Source organism: Coloeus monedula, assembly GCF_965178545.1.
Source record: "Coloeus monedula genome assembly, chromosome: Z".
Lineage (NCBI taxonomy): Eukaryota > Metazoa > Chordata > Aves > Passeriformes > Corvidae > Coloeus > Coloeus monedula.
The window spans coordinates 421,174-441,588 of record NC_138822.1 but is presented as its reverse complement, the minus strand read 5'-3'; the positions used below and the strand labels follow the sequence as shown (position 1 = coordinate 441,588).

The window sequence follows — 20,415 nt, the reverse complement described above, 5'->3', positions numbered from 1 at the left end:
TTTGCAGGACGCTCAGGCTGTGGCATACATGTGCTTTTTTGTGCATGGCCCAAAAGCCCCAGGTTAAGTGATGTAATTCTGATTGCCCTGAGAGAGCCGAAAGCCCAGAGCAGCTCCTGTGGCCTTGCGGGCCTGTGAGTGTGAGGGGGGCTAGGTAGGGGTGACCGTGGCCAGACCCCATGTGTCTGAGCAGCACTGGTTAGCTGTGCCCTGGACAGGGATGTCCAGCCTGGATTTGCATGTCCCTATCACCATGGGGTTCTTCCCTGGTCAAGTTTTGCCCTTCCTGTGCTGGCAGGACAACCACTGATGAGAGGCCATACTCTCAAGCTGTGTTAGGGGAGGTTCAGGTTGGCTATCAGGAAGAATTTCATCACAGGGTGATGAGACACTGGAATGGGCTGCCCAGAGAAGTGGTGGAGTTAGTGTCCCTGGAGGTGCATGAGGAAGGACTGGATGTGGCACTTTGTGGTGTGTTCTGGTTGACGAGGTGATGATTGGGCAAAGGTTGGTCTTGATGATCTCAGAGGTGTTTTCCCATCTCAGTGGTTCTGTGTCCCTGTCCTTCCCTCCGCAGGTGCTGGTGGAGGTGGTGGGGCAGGGTGGGCTGGGGGACGCAGCGCTGGGGTCGGGACTGGCCAGCACTGCCCCGCAGCCGCCTGGTGGCCCTGCCTGCCCGCCCCACCCTGCGGCTCTGATGCTGCGTGCGGGGTGTCCTGGGGAACCCCGAGCCTGGGTCCTGCGTGGGGGCGCTGGGGACTGCCAGCCACAGAGCAGCCAGCTGCACACCCCCCACACCAACCTGGAGCTCAGGTCTCTGCAGCAGGAGCTACAGCAGGACAAGGGAACCCAGCCTTTGGCCAGCTCTCCACAGGGCTGCATCGTCTGGCAATGCCTTTCAAGGATGCAAAGGGAGAGCATTCATTTACTCATGAGGGCAGGTGAGATGGGAAGAAAGCACCTTTAGGAACCTGACCTACGCCAGGCACTACATACAGAACAACAAGGTGCTGTGAGGTCGCTGTGAGCCCCCTTCCCTCTCCCTGCTGCTCCACCAGCTGCTTTCCTGTGGTTAACCAGCTCACATGAAAGGCAGGTTGCTGGCAGCTGCACACGGTGGTACAACCACAAGTGGAAGTATTAATGTGGGGGCAGGTTGGGGTCACCTAGTCAGGCCCACTGGACCCTGTAGAAGCACAGCTGCAGAGATGGGGGACTGCAGTATCGACCCCTGGCCATGCCCCTCACTGCGGCCAGTCCTGGCTGGTGCCTGCTTCAGTCAGAGATCAGCCAAGATGAAGGGATTTTGGCTGGGGACACACATTGGATGCTGAACTGAGGTTTTCCCTCAGCACCATCTCACCTTGCAGTTGCCCACAGCTCTCAACTCTGTGCCTGTGCCAGACAGGATGGTGGTGGTGAGGAATGGGGTACCATCACTGCCAAAATCCACAGTCAGGCGGCTTGGGGGTTCCTCTGCAGCCACCTGGCCAGAGCAGGACTATCCCCAAGGATTGGGGCAGCCCAGGGTTTGGGCCTGTTTTCCAGTCTATGGCTCTAAAAGACTGTACATAGACATTTTGGAGGTGGGGAGGAAGGGGAGCATTCCTGGGCCAGCTCTCAGTGGGAATTTGCTCAGGTAGGAGTTGTCATCTGGAGTAGGAAGCAGGAATATGTATCAGCAGGAATTACTGGCTGTGAGACGTGGGCTCGGAGCCGTCTGAGGCAGGAGCGTGGCAGAGCTGGTCAGAGCTGGGGGTCCTGGCACAGCCCAGGCCTGGGCCAGGGTCAGCTGTGTGGGACATGGCTCAGCCTCGCTGCCCACAGCCACCTCCAGGCAGCTGAGTGTGCCCGGTGGAGATGGGCCATGGTCACATCCCGCTGGGCTCCACGTTAGCTGAGAGACCAAATGAGGAACCAGTCGGGCATGGGCAAATAAAAGGAGGTGTAATTTAATTGCCTTCTGATCTGTGTTGTTTGTCGAAGTGGGCTATGCAAAGGCAATCTGTAATTATTTCTTAACACTTGTAAGATGTGGATTTAAGAGGTGGTTTTGTTTGTCTGGAAAATATTGAACACCTCTGCTGTGTAAATATTTAACTGCTTTCTTTGAGGAAAGCAGGTTGTGAGGAGCAGTGCCACTGACTCCAGTTTGCCGGCCGGGGAGGTTGCAGGTGCACGGGGGCTACAGAAGGGAGAGCTTTGGTCACATCCTGCAGCCGCAGGTGCTTCCCCTGCTGCCTGCAGGTCCTCGTGCTGAGGAACAACATCCCCCACTGCAAGGTTCGGGGCGCTTTTGTGCCTGTCCTCGGACAGCCTGATCACGGACAGCAACGTCCACTCCAGCTGCGAGGCCAGGCTGGACACCGCAAGGGAGCCAAGCCCCTTGTCCTGGCGTATACCCCTCCCGCTCTCACACCAACCCCAAGGGATCCGCCTCCCAGGACACGTAACGCCCTCCTGTCTGTGTGCTTTGTTCCTCAGCCTGTTCCTTAGGCTGCTGCAGACGAATCAGACTACAGCTAACCCTGAGTGCCAGGTACAGCACGGTGCTGCCTGGCGGTGCTGGCAGTGTCTTGCTCTGTTTGATGGTGCCTGCCTTAAAATCAGTGCACACGGAGGGGAGGGGATGTTCCCCCATCAAAGAAACTCCTGTGTGCAGTGAGTGAACTCGTGTAAACCAGCCCTCGCTGCAGGCAGCAGGGGCAGGGGCTGCAGTGTGGTAATGACGCCCTCCAGCCTTCTGCACCTCAACAACCAGGGCAGCCACAACAGCACCCGTGGGCTGACAGTGTTCTGCCACAAGGATGGCGCAGCAGACCCCTCTTCTGGCCAGGGGGGTAGCAACAAGCTGCCAAGAGGAGCCGGATGATGCTGGTGGGGAGGACAACCCCGACAGCAAAGAGGAGGACCCAGCCCCCCAGAGCTGAACAGAATCACCCACAACAGAGCTGAGCTCAGGGGCCCCATGGAGCTCCTCCAGGGCTCCAGGTGAGGTGGTGGCATGTGGATCAGTATGTTGACCTGAGCCACCTCATCTGGTCTTCCTCAGCTGTCCCTGGACCATGAGGGTGCTGAGAGATGGTGTGACCTGAGTGGGCCATGTTTTTGTCCTTAAGCCACCACATCCAGCACCTCGCTGCTCTGCACATGCAGCGCTGCAGCTGCCAGACCAACAGAGCTGGCAGTCTCAGTCATGACAGCCACAGGCATGTTTCTATTTCACCAAGCCATCCGGTTTTTCCAGTGGCTTCAGGGGCCACGTTTCTCCTCCAGGGTTGTGCTCTGAAACAGGGGCTGGGTGTATGGTGGATTTTTCTTTTTGGTTAGAACCTTGACCTCAACTCTTCTCTCCAGAGTGGCGTAATCAAGTAAGTCTTGGTGCAGGGTGTGGGAGAGGACACAGTGACACTCTAAGACTCACATAGCTGAAAGGAGGTCAGGACATGTGGGTCCCCAGATTGGTAATGATGCTCCCATCTGGTCTTCCAGACCCCCAGAGCAGGAAAGTCAGGTGTGCTAAATAGAGAGCACTCTGAGGACCTCAGTCTCACAGCTCCGCAATCAGGATTCCAAACCCAGCTCCCTTTAAGCAGTTTTTGGGCACTCCCACTATTGACTCTCCTCACCCTGCGTTGCCCAGAACTTGCAGTCCCTTAGAGGTGTTGGCTGTGAAATCAGAGGAATTAGTTTCTTCGAAAAGCGGGATGTTCCGTCTCAATTCTCCAATGGGTTCTGTCCCACCTGGGTTTTGGAACAGCCTGGCATGGTGTTGTGTGCCTGCCCTGCTCTGCCCCATTCCTCCCTGGAGGGTGAATGCTGGGAGCATTTCCGTGGCTGCTTTGGCACCACCGCAGTGCCCCAGTGCGTGGGGGTGCAGGTGTGACCCAGTGTGGGTTCTGACCAACTCCAGCACGGCCTCACACTGAGAGGGGACCCTGAGGCCCCAAGTGGTGGCCAGTGCCCAGTGGGCTCCAGCTCCACCAGCAGGGTGGGTAGGGGCTGCCGCAGACATGGGAGCATCTTCTGTGCCACTCTCTGGCCTGGAGTGGGGCAGTTCTTACCGGCTGCTCTGATGGCGTTTCTCCAGAGCCATGCAAGGAAGCTGACAACTCAGGGATGGGGACTGTCATCAGACCAACGTCAGTGGCACCTCACTAAAAAAAATTCTGTGAAACAGCTGTTTACGTCTCCCTCTTTCCCACTGAGGCAGCTGCTGGGGTAATTTACAAGCAAGCAGGTCCACAGACGAAACGTGCTCCTGGCAGGACCCACAGCACGCCTGGCTGGGCCCCAACCTGAGCTCTGGGCAAACCCCTCATCCTGGAGGCCTGCAGCACCATTTACCTGGGAATTGCTCACTTTGGAGCTGCTCTGTCAGTGACTGTCCATGTTTGTGCTGGAAGGGTCAGGGACAGACACTGTCCCATGTGTGCCTCTCCAGCAGCAAGCCAGAAACGCCCCTATGGCAGCAGCCACCAGTGTCTTGGCAGAATTGGGGCAGAATTAGAACTGAAGTGATCCTCCTCCTCTGCTCAGCCTGGGGTGCCATGTTCAGCTCCGGGCTCCTCAGTTCCAGAGACATGGACACACTGGGGAGTCCAGTGAAGATGCTGAAGGGACTGGAGCATCACTCCTACAAGGAACAGTGAAGGGAACCAGAGCAGGGAAGACTCAGGGGGACCTTGTCTGTGTCTGTAAAGACCTGCAGGAAAGGTGCCCAGGGACAGGCCAGAGGCCACGAGCACACAGGGATCACAGGAGGCTCCCTTTGAGCATTGCGAAACACTGCTTCACTGCGAATTTGTGGAGTTCCTGTAACCAAAGACACTTCAAAGTCAGCAAGACACAGTCCTGGGCACCTGGCTCTGGTGGCCCTGCTTGAGCAGGGAGGGGACTGGACAAAGAGACCTGCAGAAGTCCCTTCCAACCTCAACCTCTCCTATTGATTACTTGGAGCCTGGAATTCCTACAGCAGTAATTATTCTCTCTCCAGAACACAGGATGTTTGTGTCACTGCTAATGACAGGTGTGAACAGTGAGGCTCTAAGCTGTGTGAGGAGATAACCATAAATCCCAAAGGATGTACCAAACCCAAATTACTATCCAAAGCAGAGATATCTCAGAGATGATTTCTTCTGATGTTCCACGCTCTTGTTTCACACACTGGTTTGGAGGTGATCCTGCTTCTCACAAGCCCTCCTGACTCCTACAGCCTTACTAAGTAAACACCTCCCATGAGGCTGATCACCCAGGAGAGTGAAAATTCAGAGAAACCAGACTGAAGTATCTCTCCAAAGGACTGGGAATCCACAGCTGTGGCCTCATACTCACTGCTCTCCCTGAAGGTGATACCAGCTCTGAATCACAAAACTCTCCCTCCCCAGGCAAGGAGCCAGGATAGGGAACCTGAGAGGGGCCATGAATCAGCATCAGCCACAAAGGTGTCAGGCCAGAACCTGCCAGTTCAAACAGGTCCCATTTGCTCCAGTACAACCTCCATTTCACCCCCTGCCCCAGATGAACTGGAAAAAAAGAAGAGGTTTTTTTATAGCTTTTTCTATATACATAGAAAAAAAGCAGCATTTTAATGAGGTGAAACCCTCAGCCTGGGTTTCAGGAGGGTCAGGGCTGATGCTGGACCCAAACCCAGCAGATGAAGGCATCCCCATGACATTCTGAGGGAGGGGCTGCGTCTCCCCTCAAACCTCCTGGGCTTCTCAGTTCATTTTCCTGCGCTTCCGCTGTCCCTCTGGTGCCTTCTGCATGGGCAAGGGCAGAGACAGAGTGCCCAGCTTGTGGTTCTCGTCACTCTCTAGTCCCGGCCCCGCCTTGGCCTTGGACACCCTCAGCCGCAGGGCCTTGGCGATGTCCAGTATCCTGGAAAACACGGGATTAATGCCGTCAGTGGGGCTGTCGAGCTCCCCTGTCATGACCTTGCATGACCGCTCTGGGAGAGGCCCGGAGGTGTCTCTGCAGCACAGGGATGCCATGAGGCAGCAGCTGGGAGCAGCAGGGCTGAAAGGCAGAGCCCTCCTGGGGACAGAACACTACTGACTTTTCCAGCAGGTCCAAGCCTCCTCCACGCTTTTCCCCACAGCATCCTAGGCACCCTGTTCACAGCTGCAGGGCAGCACAAACTAAACCCGGGCATCAACTGCCAAAACCAACATGGATTCCTGAAAAGTTTAGTTCCAGAAAGAAAAACAAAAAGGAAAAATGGATGGAAACCAAGAGCAAACACTGCTCTTAAACCCACTAACTCCATTACTACTGATCAAAGAATAAAGAGCATAACTGTGGGGAAAATAAGTGACGGCATCAAAACCAATGAGAGAGCTTGAGAACCAAGTTGTGACCAAGACCTTTGGTAAGATCCAGTAATAACTGCCTTTCTGCCTGGAAGCCTGATCCAGTGAATGCTGTAGGGCCAAGGACAGGAGCACAGCTGGAGCACAGGTGCAGCTGCCAGGTGGCTCCTGGGAAATGCAGGTCATGAACCCAGAAACTGCCCATCTTTCCCTGGAAAGTTAAAGCCCTACCCAGGTCCAGAGATGCTTCAGAGCTCTTCTCAGGGTCTTTCTGTAGGAGGATCTGGGCAGGTGTGAAAAAACAGGATGACTCACCTGCTCTCTGGGAGCTTCATGTCGTTCTGCAGGACGGTGAGGTCAGTCTGGAAGTTGTTGATGTGCAAAGCCAAGACAATGACATACGCGGTGAGTTTAGCCTTCATAGATGCAGAGATGAAATTCTGGATGCTGCGTGGCAAGAGGGAGAACTTGTGAGATGTGGAGTGTAGGGGGGTTCCTAATGGTGTGTCTGTGGCCCCTCAACCTGAGCTCTGCCATATCCGTGCCTCCAGAGCCTCACACACCATCCCTTACCTGCCATTGTTGTAGGTCAGCGAGGTGAAATTCTTCATGAGTTTCCTGCTGATGATGTGTGGACATTCAGGACCCATTGGATCTAGGGCAGAAAGGGGCTTTGCAGTGGAGTGAGGAACACACACTCTGTCTTGCACTGCCCACCCAGCACAGCAGCACATAAATCATCCTGACACCCATCATGGAATATCACAGAATACCCATGTGGAAAAGGGCCCACCAGGATTACTGAGTCCAACCCCAAGAATCCCACCATTTATTGCCTCTTCCCAGGAATACAAACCTAAAAGGAACCTTAGTGCTTGATTTCTAGGTCTCTCAACTTCTCAGCTCTGAGAGAATCCAAGCAGCTCTTATTTTCTTTTCAAAAGGGATCTCCCACTTCCCTACTACACAATATAAAACACACACACACCTATGCATATTTTTCTTCTACCACAAAATACTGTTAAAGCTGAGACCACACTAACAAGTCCCTACTATCACCAAGTCTAGACATTCCCACATCCTCCTTAGACAAGTCCTGTGGTGACTCCTGTGTCTCCGGCAACACAGGAGGATATTTAAAGCCAGGCTTGCCCCTTCCTCCTCCCTCAGCTCTGCCAAGGACTGACAAGGACACTCAGATACACAAGTTCTAAGGAAGATGGCAAGTCTGGAAAATCTCAACCAAAATGTTTTGTGTGGTGCTGTTTCAAAAGCAGGACCCTGAGTGTGGCTGAGATATGTTCCACACACTCAGCTGACGAGTAAAGGATGATGAAGACATTCCCAAAAGCATGTGTTTATGAGCTGAAAAGTCTCTTACGTTTCTTCTTGATCACTTTCAGGTGACTGAACCTGATGAGGGTGTCCAGGAACCAGAGGCATCGGGCTTTGTGGTCTCTATTCCTCTCATCAGTGGGCAGGAACTTCAGCTCCTCCAAAACAAAGGAGCAATGGCTGCAGGAAAGAGAGGGGGAGTTCAGCTCTCCAAAGGGCCCCTCGCTGTTGTGTACGCACCTGCCCCCACATTCCCCAAGGCAGGTGTTGCTCTGCCACCCCAGGACCGAATGTCCTCCCTCTGCCCCCGAGCTCCACTGCCCCTCGGCCAGGCCGCAGCCATGGGCAGCAGCGTTACCTCCTCTCTTCCGTCCACTTGGCCATCTCCTCTGCGCTGGCGCTGGCGAGGGCGGCTGCTGGCACCCGCAGCGCCTCATACTCGGCAGGAGACAGGACTGGCAGGATGTTAAGGAACAGAACAAGCCTGAGCTCTCCCTTCCAGGTAGGGCAGTTCTGTCCACACTCACTTGAGGAGAAGTGGGCAGGGCAGGGGGATGGAACCTGGCCAGGAACTAAGGCCTCTAAGAGACTGTAGCACAACCACAGCTCACTTCTGCAAGGCCGACCTCACCAATATTCCCTGTGGAATGCTGCTCACCGGGAGGCAGAGCATCCTGCTCTCCAAAGGAAAGAGGCAGGGTATGGGACTTGCAGGCCCCAAAACCTCAAGGCAGCATTACCTTGCTCCCAGCTCTTGCCTTGTGAGGGGAAAAGGCTCAACTTACTCCCACATGCCAGATGGCTTCATCAAGACTTAAAGGCATGAGAAACCACTGTGACACAGAAAAGATACTGTCCTCAAACTTGTAAATGTGCTCCGGCCTGTCAGCATCCTCGTGGCATGGTGGGAGGAAGGCAGAGATGTTCTGCATATCGTCCTGGGCCATGTCCTGCATCAGAGCTTGGGAGGGAAGCGGGACAGGAGAGTATTTGGATCATGCAAACCAAAATGCAGAGAACAGGAACACAACCTAAATCCTTCCTTTAGATGCAAGTTTGATCAATGGGTCAACACCATTTTAGTCACAGCTGGAGTTTTAAACATTTACAACTTCTATCAAGAACCTTCTGGCCATAAAAATTTAGAAAGGCCAGTCCAGACTAGAGAAATATCTAGGAAAGAAGGGCACCAAGATGCCTCTGCTGCAGGTGGGCAGAGCACGGTTTTGGCACCTGAGCTCCAGTGGATACCCACTTGGCACAAAGCAGCTCTGAGAGCACAGTCAATATCCACCCTGGAACATAAGGGATTAAAGTTGATGGGGTCTACAGGCAACAGACATCTCTCCTGTTCATGCCAATGACACTCTCAGGATACCAGAAGTGCTCTGGAGCGCTCTTGTCTGCCCTCCTGCTTGGATGCCCAGAGTCAGGGCAGCCCCAGCTCTCTCCTGACACAGCTTGGAAACCCCCAGGCTTGGTGACACCACACTGTGCTGTGACCTGTCCCAAGGCTGCACCACCCTCTGAGGTAAGAAGGTGCCTTTTCCACAGCCATGCCACAGAGTTCAGACCAGGTAAAGGCACTGCTTTTATCCCAGTGAAGTCATATCCATGGTCTACCCCGGGAGCTTCCAAAGCAGCCAGAATGGACACTGATGTCACCGGGACCTTCCCTTATTCAGGCAACTCCCACACCAAGCCCTGCAGGACCAGAAAGAAGCAGTTCCTCTACATCTACCCATCTCAGCTCTTAGACCAGCTGCCTCCCCATCACTTAAAGAAAACCCCTCTTGTTCCTGCCACACTTGGCAAGGACAGACAGAAAAGGGCACTTCAGGTTGTCTTGATTACACCCCAAGACAGAATCCTCTCACCTGTCACTCCCTTTGCATCGATAACATTTGCTGCTGCTTTTGTCACAGCTGTGCTCACGATGTCGCTGCCCACGGCATTCATGCGGCGAGAGCTCAGTGCTCGCTTCTGCTTGCTGGTTCCAAAGGCCTCAATGCACAAATCCATCTGCACAAGAGAGAAGCACACATTCAAACACCCTGTGCACCCAACAGAACACAAAACCCACTGCTCGTTCCACAGCCACAGCCTCTAAGAAACCTTTAGCTCTTCACGTGGCAAAACCCGCAGGTGCAGGATGTGCTGGTCTGCGAGGGGCAGGAGGTCACCGGGATGGTGATCCAGCCTAAAATAACCAGGAAAATACTCCCAAGCTAGGCAATAACTGTGCTGACTCCTGGACACAGTGAGAATCCTGGTCCTGCACAGGTTAACCCTCTAGGACACCAAACCTCCCAGCCTCAAGACAAGCATCTGCCCCTGTCAGCTGGATAATCACAGCAGAACATGACACGGCTTTCAACCTTACCTTCTCCCTGTAGGATTTGTTCTGGTAATCCCTTGTGTCGTCAGGTATCAAGTTATCTATAAAACAACAACAGTTAGTGTGCTTGGACAGAAGCAGCCAGGACAGGAATTCCTTTAGCTCTGTGACTAACAGACTCGGCACAGCACATCAGGATCCCCTCCACGTGACTTGGCTAATTAAAGGACACACCAAATATGAGAACCTACAAGAAAAAAGCTTTTGCTACAAAGCCTATGGGTGCAATACACGGACTATGGCCAAACCCAGGCCCTCCTGCACAGGGTAAAAATCAGCTACCAAAAGATGTGATCTTTTGGGTTCTTATCCAGGATTCAGTGACAAAAAACAGTCCAGCTGAATAAATCCTGGTTTTTTTTGTTTTTCAGGGATCTAGTTCCTTGACCTGATGAGTCTCAGGCCTCCCTCAGCAGAACACACCCGGACAAAGATGCGCTTGTGCCGTGACTCTCTGTGAGTGACTCCCATCCTCCACAGTCCCTGCTTAACCTCCACCCCAGACTCACTGTGCTTCCCTCTCCTGCTGTCCCTCTCAGCATGCAGGAGTGAAGGAATCGTTCTTACTCCATGCCAGGGGAACAAGGCAGGAATGAGAAGCACAAAGCAACTGAGCAGCTCTGACCCCCAGCACCTCCCACCTGAGAGCAGGGGCTGCATGTTGAATATTTCGGCATTGTAGACCTCCATCTGCCCAGAGTTCTTGTCTAACACACCAACAAAGTACCTGGGGAGAACAGGGGCACTTGATTAGTCAGAGGCAGAGCAGTGGAAATGATTTAAATTACGTGGTCTTCTCACATCCTGGCAGCTCTCCTGCTTTGCACATACAGCGCTATGATAAACCAAGTTACCTCCAAGGCATGTGTACGAATAAAAACAGAAAGACTTGCTGCTCTACGTAAATGCAGAAGTCTTAAAACAACAGAATTAGGTGAAGTGTAGGTGCCAGAGTTCTGCTATTGTCCTTTGCCTTTTTTTACTGTGCCAGGACTTGATAGCCATAGCTTGAAGAAGAGCCAAATTTCCTTGTGGCTCCCACAGCTCAGGACCTCCAGAGTGGCAAGCACCACTTTAGCCCCTGGAACCACCTCTCCACCACTGTTCAGAGGTGAGCACTTAAATCTGCCCACAAACAATACTGAATTAACAGCTGTACCATACACGCTTGTTAAACTGCATTTATCTCTCCAAACTCAGGAACAAACAACCCCTTGGCGCTCTTTCTTCAGCTGCAGCATCTCAAACTGGACACCGCTCTGTCTGAGGATCCAGCCCTCCCGGTTTCACTGCTCAGACAGAACGGAGGTTGGTACTGGCATGTTTGGACAGACTCTGCAGAAGCGAAGGCAGTTCCTTGTACAGAATTAGAGAGCATCTCAGCTGGAAGGGCCCCACAGCGATCACCCGGACCAGCTGCCCAACCCCTTCAGCGCTGACCAACTGCTGATAAAGGCAATTTCCTCATCCTGATTTCTTAGTAACAAAGCTGTTACTCTGTCCTGCTGCTACACTAACCCATATCGTCCCCCCAGACCTCACAAGACATTTTCAAACTGCTCTGTGATTTACACATCACAGCTTCCACAAGATGTGCACAAACAGCCGGAGCTTCCTGTCCAAATCCTCTGAGCCCCACCACGGGCCCCGTGGAAACCTCTAAGACAAGTCCATGGAAGGGATCAGGAGCTCTGTGTCTGACCAGCCCCTGTGCTCCTAGCTCCTTTTTCCATACCTGCACAGGGAGTTGCACTTCAAGACCTCACTGCCAAAGTTGTGTCCCACGTAGCAGAGCCGCTCTGTCTCTGAGACCTGGGAAACCACGGAGAGTTACTGCAACAGAGGGCTGTGAGTGACCTGCATTGCCCCTGCTCTGCTTCTCCAGGTGCCACCAACCGCTGCATTCCCAGGCATTGTAATTTAAATGCAGAGTGTATCACCAAAGCAAACTTGCACAACGCCTCACAGCGATCACCCCTCAATACTTCAGTTAAAAATGTGGTTTCCAATGATTCATTTAAGCTCCAGTATTGTCCAGTGCCTCCAACTCACCAACTTTTCAGCTGGCCACAGCCAGCACCACCAGGAGGGTCTCAGCCACCCCAACATATTTTCAATGCATTATGAGAATGTGTTGGTTTTTCTGCTCTGCTGCAGAGAATTTCCCTCAAGAATTTGGGCTGAAAAGTCATTTATTCCTTGAGTGGAGCAGCTGTAAAGACTAATAACAGCAGCAGGAAGCACATTCTGATGGTACCCTCAGTTCCCTCTTCATTGAGGGAAGTTCATCTCCTTTGATGTAATTTAGCTGAACCATTCACCTTTGGTGAAGATTTCCCAGTGTGAACAGAACACAATGGATCTCATGATCAAATGCACCCGACTAGCTGGGAAGCAACTCCCTGATGGTTCAGTTTGTCCCTGTTCTGCCACCTCCACCCAGCAGGCTCCGTCACCCACGTCAGTGCCAGAACCTCCTCTGAAACCCAGAGACATCCCGGCCCTTGGAACACATCTCTGTGGAACATGCTGGGCTAAACTTTTGATTGTTTTTTTTTTTTTAAATCTGCTACAAAGCTCAGCACAGATTTTCACAGAATCCCAGAGTGGTTTGGGTGATAGGAGACCTCAAATCCCATCCCATCCCACCCCCTGCCATGAGCAGGGACACCTCCCACTGTCCCAGGCTGCTCCCAGCCCCAATGTCCAGCCTGGCCTTGGACACTCCAGGGATCCAGGGGCAGCCCCAGCTGCTCTGGGCACCCTGTGCCAGGGCCTGCCCACCCTCACAGGGAAGAGTTTCCCACTCGAACCGGCGGGAGCTGCTGAAGCCACAGCCCAGAGGGCAACACAGGGTCAAACCCCTGCACAGCCCGCAGCAGGAATTGCTCGCGGTGGGAATTACACGTGGAATTCATTCCCTGGGCTGGGGCCCAGCTGCCGCTCCCGCCGTGGTCTCCATGGGGCCCCGAAGCCCGTGGGGTTAATTAACAACATCTGTGGCTTTTATCCGCCTGTTACCTCACTGTACATTATTATCATAATATCTTAATATTACTGCGACCTGACGATCCGCATCCGCCCCCGCCCGCCTCAGGGCGGGCCCTTACCAGGATCCTGCGGTGCCTTTTCCGGGGATGCGCCGTGTCCCGGTTCCGGTACACGGTGAAGCGCAGGGAGTCGGGGTGCCGCAGCTTCCCGTTCGCGAACCGCACTGCGGGAGAGGAAGCCCGTGAGATCCGACACCGGCCGCGATCCCTGAGGGGGAACCGTGACCCGCCCCGCGCCCCCGGCCCAGTCCCGCTCACCGAGCGCTGCCGGTCGCTCCGCCTCGGGGTCCCCGCGGTAGCGCCAGGTGGCGGCGGCGGCCATGGCGAGGGGCTGAGTGAGGGGGGTGGTTGGGGTTGGGGTTGCGGTTGGGATGCGCGTTCCAATGCGGATCCCGCTCCCGTTCCTCCTCCTCTTCCGCCACCGCCTCCGGTCGTGTCAATAAGCTCAGCCCCGATTGAGCGAGGTGAGACTCTGCCGCCGCGTCTAACTAACGAGGGCGCCGATTGGCTGGCAGCCGGGCCCGCGCCTGCAGCGGCCGGAAGTGACGTACACGCGCAGCGCGGCGGGGCGGGGCGGGCGGGGCCGGAGCGGCGGGAGCGGGGCCGGGGCCGATCCCAATCCCAATCCCAGTCCCTGTCCCCATCCTGATCCTCGCACGGCCCTTCCCGCACGGACACCGCAGGTGAGCGGGGCGGGGGGGCGGCGGCGAGGCAGAGGCCAGTGACCCCCGCGTCGGGGCGGGACCAGGGCTCTCCGGACTCCCCTTTATGTCCCTTGTGTGGCACAAAACGGAGCCTCTGGGTGTGTCTTTACTGGTGCTGATGCAGCGCTGGGATGCAGGTGCTTCTCTGGGAGGGGCACAAATCTTGGGTGTTCCAGCTGATGCGTAAAGGGAGAAAAAACAGGGGAAAAAAAGGCACTGTCTTGAGAAGAGCACCTTCCAGCAGGAGACCCCTAGTTATCCAACAGTCAGTTAATGTGCTGGAGTTTTCAAAGGCTTTAAATTACTTAATTTTCTCCGTGCTGAGTATTTCAGGTGATAACCATTGAATGATCTCCCTGTCCTGACTCCATCCAAGGACACACGGTGGTCTCTAACAGGAGGTCTTGGGATATCCTGTGCAGGGTGACGAGCTTGCCAGCAAAGACAGTCATGATTAGGAAAGAAAAAGCAGCAAACACGTCCATGTTTGAGGAGGAACTTTCTGAGTCAGCAGACTTACATTTGATCCCTTCTCAAAAGTACGATTCTATCCATGTGACCTTTTATTTCAGCTGCTTTGTGGTCTTGTGTCCACTGATGCTGTTGTGCTGCTGTTGGAACATAAACGTGAGCACAGGAACTTATGTGTGTGTGTGCCTTGCACATGCAGCCTTTCTGCTCACCAAATCTTACACTTTGTTGTTTTTTTCATGAAGAACAGTCGAGATATCGCTGAAGGTCGCCTGTGTAGCCTTGAAATGAATCAACTAAGATATGAGTCATGCCCAGTTAATGAAAATTTAAGAGGAAACCACCACTGGCTCTTGTCTACTTGTCTTGTTGAGCAGTGCATCGTTTTGTCAACAGCGCCGGTGTTTCTGTGGAAGGTTTCCCAGTTGTGTCAGCAGTGTATCAAAGGGGGCACCAGGCTATTACAATCAGATTTTTTCACAAACCAGGACAAAATGTTTTACCAGTGGGTGTGAGTGACCTGCGTTATCCAGTTTCCAGCACAGCTGCCTGTGAGGTGGCTGGTGCGGAGGTCAGCTCTGTGACAGAACCTGGATTTTTACTCCTTTTCCTTGTCCTCCAGACTGTTGCCTTTGATCCTGTGCCCATGTGTTATTGTTGTCTGTCTTTCAGCTGTCACCTTTCCTCTTCACAGCCAGCGTCACTGCAGCCCTACTAGGACTTCAGCCATAGAATCACACAGTGATTTGGGTCGGAAGGGCACCTTGTCTTCTTCCACTCCCTGCCATGGGCTGGGACACTTTCCACTATCCCAGGCTGCTCCAAGCCCTGTCCAGCCTGGCCTTGAATGCTTCCAGGGCATCCACAGCTTCTCTGAGCAACCTGTGCCAGGGCCTCACCACCCTCACAGGGAAGAATTTTTTCCTTGTATCCCATCTTCTGCTAGCCTCTTTCAGTTTGAGCCCACTCCCCCTTCTCCTTCACTGCAGACTCTCAGAAATAGTCTTGCTCCACCTTTAGTGTAGATCCCTTCAGAGCTGGAAGGCCACAGTTAGGTCACCCTGAAGCCTTCTTTTCTCCAGGCTGAACAATCCCAGTTCACTCACCCCTTCCTCACAGCAGAGCTGCTCCATCCCTCTCATCAACTTGGTGGCCCATATCGTGGTTTCTTCTGTTTTGCAGGATCATGGATTTTCCAGGACACTTTGAACAAGTCTTCCAGCAGCTCAACTACCAGAGGCTCCATGGGCAGCTGTGCGACTGTGTCATCGTGGTGGGAAACAGGCACTTCAAAGCGCACCGCTCCGTGCTGGCCGCCTGCAGCACGCACTTCCGAGCGCTCTTCACCGTGGCCGAGGGGGACCAGACCATGAACATGATCCAGCTGGACAGCGAGGTGGTGACGGCGGAGGCCTTTGCCGCGCTCATAGACATGATGTACACATCCACGCTCATGCTGGGGGAGAGCAATGTGATGGACGTGCTGCTGGCCGCGTCCCACCTGCACCTCAACTCTGTGGTGAAGGCCTGCAAGCACTACCTGACGACCCGGACGCTGCCGCTGTCCCCGCCGAGCGAGCGCGCGCAGGAGCAGAGCGCGCGCCTGCAGCGCTCCTTCATGCTGCAGCAGCTGGGGCTCAGCATCGTCAGCTCGGCGCTGGGCTCCTCGCAGGGCGCTGAGGAGCCGCCCGGCGCCATGGGCTCCTCCATGCGGAGCAGCCTGGAGCAGCGCGCCGCCTTCCCCATCCGCCGCCTCCACAAGCGGAAGCAGTCCTCTGAGGACCGTGCCCGCCAGCGCATCCGGCCTGCCATGGACGAGCCCGTGTCGGACGTGGCCGCAGAGAGCGGGCAGCCCGTCGTCCACTCACGTGAAGATTTCTTCTCTCCGGACTCGCTGAAGATTGTGGACAACTCCAAGGCTGACACGGTTGCTGATAACCAGGAGGACAACACGATCATGTTTGACCAGTCCTTTGGTGCTCAGGAGGATGCTCAAGTGCCCAGCCAGTCAGACAATGGCGGGGGAAACATTTCCCAGATGTCCATGGCGTCACAGGCCACACAAGTGGAAACCAGCTTTGACCAGGAGGCTGCTGCTGAGAAGAGCAACTTCCCATGTGAAAATCCAGAGGTCAGCCTGAATGAGAAGGAGCACATGAGGGTGGTGGTGAAGTCTGAGCCCCTGAGCTCCCCAGAGCCTCAGGATGAGGTGAGCGATGTCACCTCCCAGGCAGAGGGCAGTGAGTCTGTGGAGGTGGAAGGAGGAGTGGTGAGCGCAGAGAAGATAGAGTTGAGTCCCGAGAGCAGCGACCGTAGCTTCTCCGACCCTCAGTCCAGCACCGACAGGGTGGGAGACATCCACATTATGGAGGTGTCCAACAACCTGGAACACAAGTCTTCTTTCAGCATTTCAAATTTTTTGAATAAAAGTAGAGGAGGTGGCTTTGGTGCCAGCCAAAACAACGATGACAACATTCCCAATACCACCAGTGACTGCAGGATGGACAGTGACGCCTCTTACCTGATGAGCCCGGAGTCGGGGCCCGCCGGTGGCCACTCATCTGCTGCTGTTTCCCACGTCGAGAACCCGTTCAGTGAGCCCACGGACTCGCACTTCGTGAGGCCCATGCAGGATGTGATGGGTCTGCCGTGCGTGCAGACCTCCGGGTACCGAGCAGCGGAGCAGTTCGGCATGGATTTCCCACGCTCAGGCCTGGGCTTGCACTCACTGTCTCGGGCCATGATGGGCTCAGTGAGAGGTGGAGCTGGTGGCTTTCCTGGCTACCGCCGCATTGCCCCCAAAATGCCCGTGGTGACCTCTGTGCGGGGCTCGCAGCTGCAGGAGAGCTCGTCCGGGTCCCAGCTGATGATGAACGGGAGCACTTCCTTTGAGAGCGGGCACCTGTCGCAGCCTGGCCCGCCGCAGCTGACCAGGGCGTCTGCGGATGTCCTGTCCAAGTGCAAGAAGGCTCTGTCGGAGCACAACGTGCTGGTGGTGGAGGGTGCGCGCAAGTACGCCTGCAAGATCTGCTGCAAGACCTTCCTGACGCTCACGGACTGCAAGAAGCACATCCGTGTGCACACGGGGGAGAAGCCCTACGCCTGCCTCAAGTGTGGCAAGCGCTTCAGCCAGTCCAGCCACCTCTACAAACACTCTAAGACCACCTGCCTTAGGTGGCAGAGCAGCAACCTGCCCAGCAGTTTGCTGTAACCTGCTGCCCCGGGCCTGGAGGAGCCTCGCTGCCGGCGGGCTGGCGGACACCGGCGTGCCACGGTGCCATACACAAAGTCTTGGCTCTGCCATTGGGGATATCCGGTACCTACCTCGCAGGGTGTCGCCGCCGGGAGCCGTGCGGCGGGGATGGGGATGTGACCCCCACAGCGAAGCAGCCCCTTTGCAGGGCAGAGGGGTGACAGCATGGGGGTCTCCTGAAATAGCACGTTTTGAGAACAGGAAACTGACGTGCAAATTTCTTTTTCTTTTTCTCTAAAGCATTTTGTAACAGTGAAAGCATTTAAACAATTACTGTAACATGAGTTGCCGCATTATGTTAGGACAGTAGTGCAGACCACTTACCTTTAAAAGAGAAAAAAACAGCTTTGGCTGCACCCGGCTGACATAATGCTTTAAAATACGCTACTTATAACAATAGTTCTAGGATTATGAATGTATGTTTGGCTGTTTTGTAGTAAAGGACACTGTGTAATCAAGGTGCTTAAATTAAATCCCAGACAAGTAACTTTTGGACTGCCAGGTGTACATATAACTTTAATACAGCAAGATCTGGATGTTTGGCTGGTTTTTTTTTTCTGTAGAAACAAGTATTAAGTGGTAAGTGAAGTACTGTCTCTTGTTTGTGCTATTCCTAGCAGTATTTTAACCAGTTTGTATCTCCTATGTTACAATTCTATATATGCAGAAGTTTGAACAGAGCTTGTCTTTGTTGTTTTGAAGGAGAGGTAATTTGTGATGGCTTTTTTTGCCATGTAAGACAGTATCTTGCTGTTCCCAGTTGCCCACAGTCCATCTGGTCCCTGTTACAGTGTGAGCACGATGTCTTTTTCTCTTATCTGCAGGCTTTACTTTCCTGCCCTGCGCACTTAGTGACTTCCCTTCGCAGCTGTGGATCTGTCCTGAGATCAGATTGCTCCTCAGTCAGGAGCAATCCTTGTTTGCCATATTTCACAGGATCAGAGTATGCTGAGTTGGAAAGGAGCCATGAGGATCATTGTGTCCAGCTCCTGGCCTTGCAGAGGATACCCCAACAATCCCATCCTGTGCCTGAGAGCGATGTGCAAACACTACCTCAGGCAGGCTGGGGGTTGTGACCCCGTCCCTCGGGAGCTTGTTCAGTGCCAGGCCACCCTCTGGGTGAAAAACCTTTTCCTGATATCCAACCTAAACTTCCCCTGACTCAGCTCCAGCGGTTTTCTCAAGTCCTGTCACTGGTCATGAGAGTGATGTGTAGCTGCCCTTCTGCTGCCCCTCAGGAGGATGTTGAAGACCCCAGTGAGGTCTGACCTCAGTCTCCTCCAGGCTGAGCAAACCAAGTGCCCTCAGCTACTTCTTGTAAGACTTCCTCTCCAGACCCCTCACCATCCTCATGGCCTCCTCTGGACATTCTCTAACAGCTTAATGTCTTTTACATGACTGCTCCCAGCTCTTGAGGTGAGGCCACCCCAGTGCAGAGCAGAGCGGGACAGTCCCCTCCCTCACCTGGCTGGTGACGTGATGGGCCTTCCTGGCTGCCAGGTCACTGCTGGCTCATACTCTGTAAAATGTTGTTGTCAAATCCAGGCCTTCCACTTAAAGTAGTGTCATGAAAGTACTTTTCCCCATACATTTAAAAAAAAGGTAAATTTAATTTTTAAAAATGGCACTGTACACGTATAGCAGAAATTTGATGTTCTCCATGTGAGTCATGTAAATCTCATTTCCTCTTCTTTAATGCCACTCTAAGTTAACACTGCCTGCAGTCTCCTTTCTTCCTTGTCAGAGGTGCACATGACCTGGTGCTCAGCATTCTTAGGTTTTAAAGTAAAATTTCAGAGCACTTCTGCTGATGATAAATGCTGTTCAGCCAAGCAGGGTCAGGGTCAGGGCTGCAGAGTGTCCTGCTCAGGTGAGGCAGAGGATTCCCTGCACCTGCCCTGTCAACGTGTTGTTTGCACCTTGACCATCTGAGGAATGCAGAAACACAGGAGATGGTTGGATTAATTCCTTTAAAATTTTAATATTTTGTTATAGGGTTTACTTAGTGATCATATTTCTGGCTCTTTTTTTTTTAAGCATTAAAATAACTTTTTTTTTTAAAGCAGTGCGATATGCTGTGTTGTGTTTGAAATAATTTCAGTATTGGGGACTAACAGCATTGAGCTGCATAAACACTCTCCCAGACATCAATAAAATGCAGTATTTTGTACTTTAATATTTCCTTGTGTTGCTCTATTAGGTAACACTGTTTCATCTTCATTGCATTTATAGTGTTTTGCTTTTTAAAAACAAGGCTTGGTGTTTCATTTTCTGTTTCCTGTAGCATTCCTAAATCCAAATTTGTTGAATTGTTACAATGTTTGGGAATAAAGCATCTCTTTGAGCAAGGAGACTAACTAGCAACTAATATGAGCAGAAAACACTAAACTGGACTTTTCAACTGTTTTTATAAAAATTTTAATCTGGAATATCAGTGCAGGAGGACTTCTGTATTCTTTCAGTGAGAAAAAGTTTGTCTGGAGCGTTTTTGGAAGCAGCAGCTTTAAATTCCATTAGCAATTGATGTGCAGAGGGGCAGTTGCAGGCCCGGAGCCTGCAGCTGCCTCGCGGCTTTCCGAGTCTTCCTGAATGAAGCAATAAATTCTTGGGAATAGCCTAAATACATATCTGGGACCTGAGCTGCCCGCTCTGCATGAAGGGTGTCTCACCCCACAGCCTGGAGAGCTTATGCCACTGAATTCCGCTTAGAATTGAACTTTGCAGGTGGGATCTTGCATGGAGGTGTTGGGGTGTCTGTTCCAAAACACCTGGAAATAAACCCTACGTTTTGTGTTGCTGTGTCTGCCTGGCTTCACTGTTCGGTGCTCTTCACACCAGCCTGTACAGAAATACTTGTGATTGCAAAAGTGATCGTAAAAACCTGACCTTGGTA

General features: G+C 53.2%; 2 protein-coding genes across 3 annotated transcripts; one reads left to right on the top strand and one right to left on the bottom strand.

Moving 5' to 3' along the window:
• Nucleotides 1–5,585: 5,585 nt before the first annotated feature.
• On the bottom strand, nt 5,586–13,510 carry POLR1E (RNA polymerase I subunit E). Its single transcript, XM_082302104.1, has 12 exons — nt 13,353–13,510; nt 13,155–13,258; nt 11,780–11,856; nt 10,686–10,771; nt 10,030–10,085; nt 9,524–9,668; nt 8,500–8,607; nt 8,005–8,101; nt 7,693–7,826; nt 6,885–6,966; nt 6,627–6,758; nt 5,586–5,880 (listed from the first exon to the last, which is right to left on the bottom strand). The coding sequence occupies exons 1-12, from the start codon at nt 13,414–13,416 to the stop codon at nt 5,721–5,723; spliced, it is 1,245 nt and encodes a 414-aa protein (XP_082158230.1). The 5' UTR covers nt 13,417–13,510; the 3' UTR covers nt 5,586–5,720.
• A 225-nt stretch (nt 13,511–13,735) lies between these two features.
• Nucleotides 13,736–19,788, top strand: ZBTB5 (zinc finger and BTB domain containing 5). 2 transcript variants are annotated; one of them, XM_082301092.1, is made up of 2 exons: nt 13,736–13,777; nt 15,452–19,788. In XM_082301092.1, exon 2 carries the CDS (start codon nt 15,456–15,458, stop codon nt 17,478–17,480), a length of 2,025 nt encoding a protein of 674 aa, XP_082157218.1. In that variant the 5' UTR covers nt 13,736–13,777; nt 15,452–15,455; the 3' UTR covers nt 17,481–19,788. The 2 variants fall into 2 exon arrangements, with proteins under 2 accessions (XP_082157218.1, XP_082157217.1); XM_082301091.1 differs by lacking the exon at nt 13,736–13,777 and adding an exon at nt 14,257–14,337.
• Nucleotides 19,789–20,415: the final 627 nt, after the last annotated feature.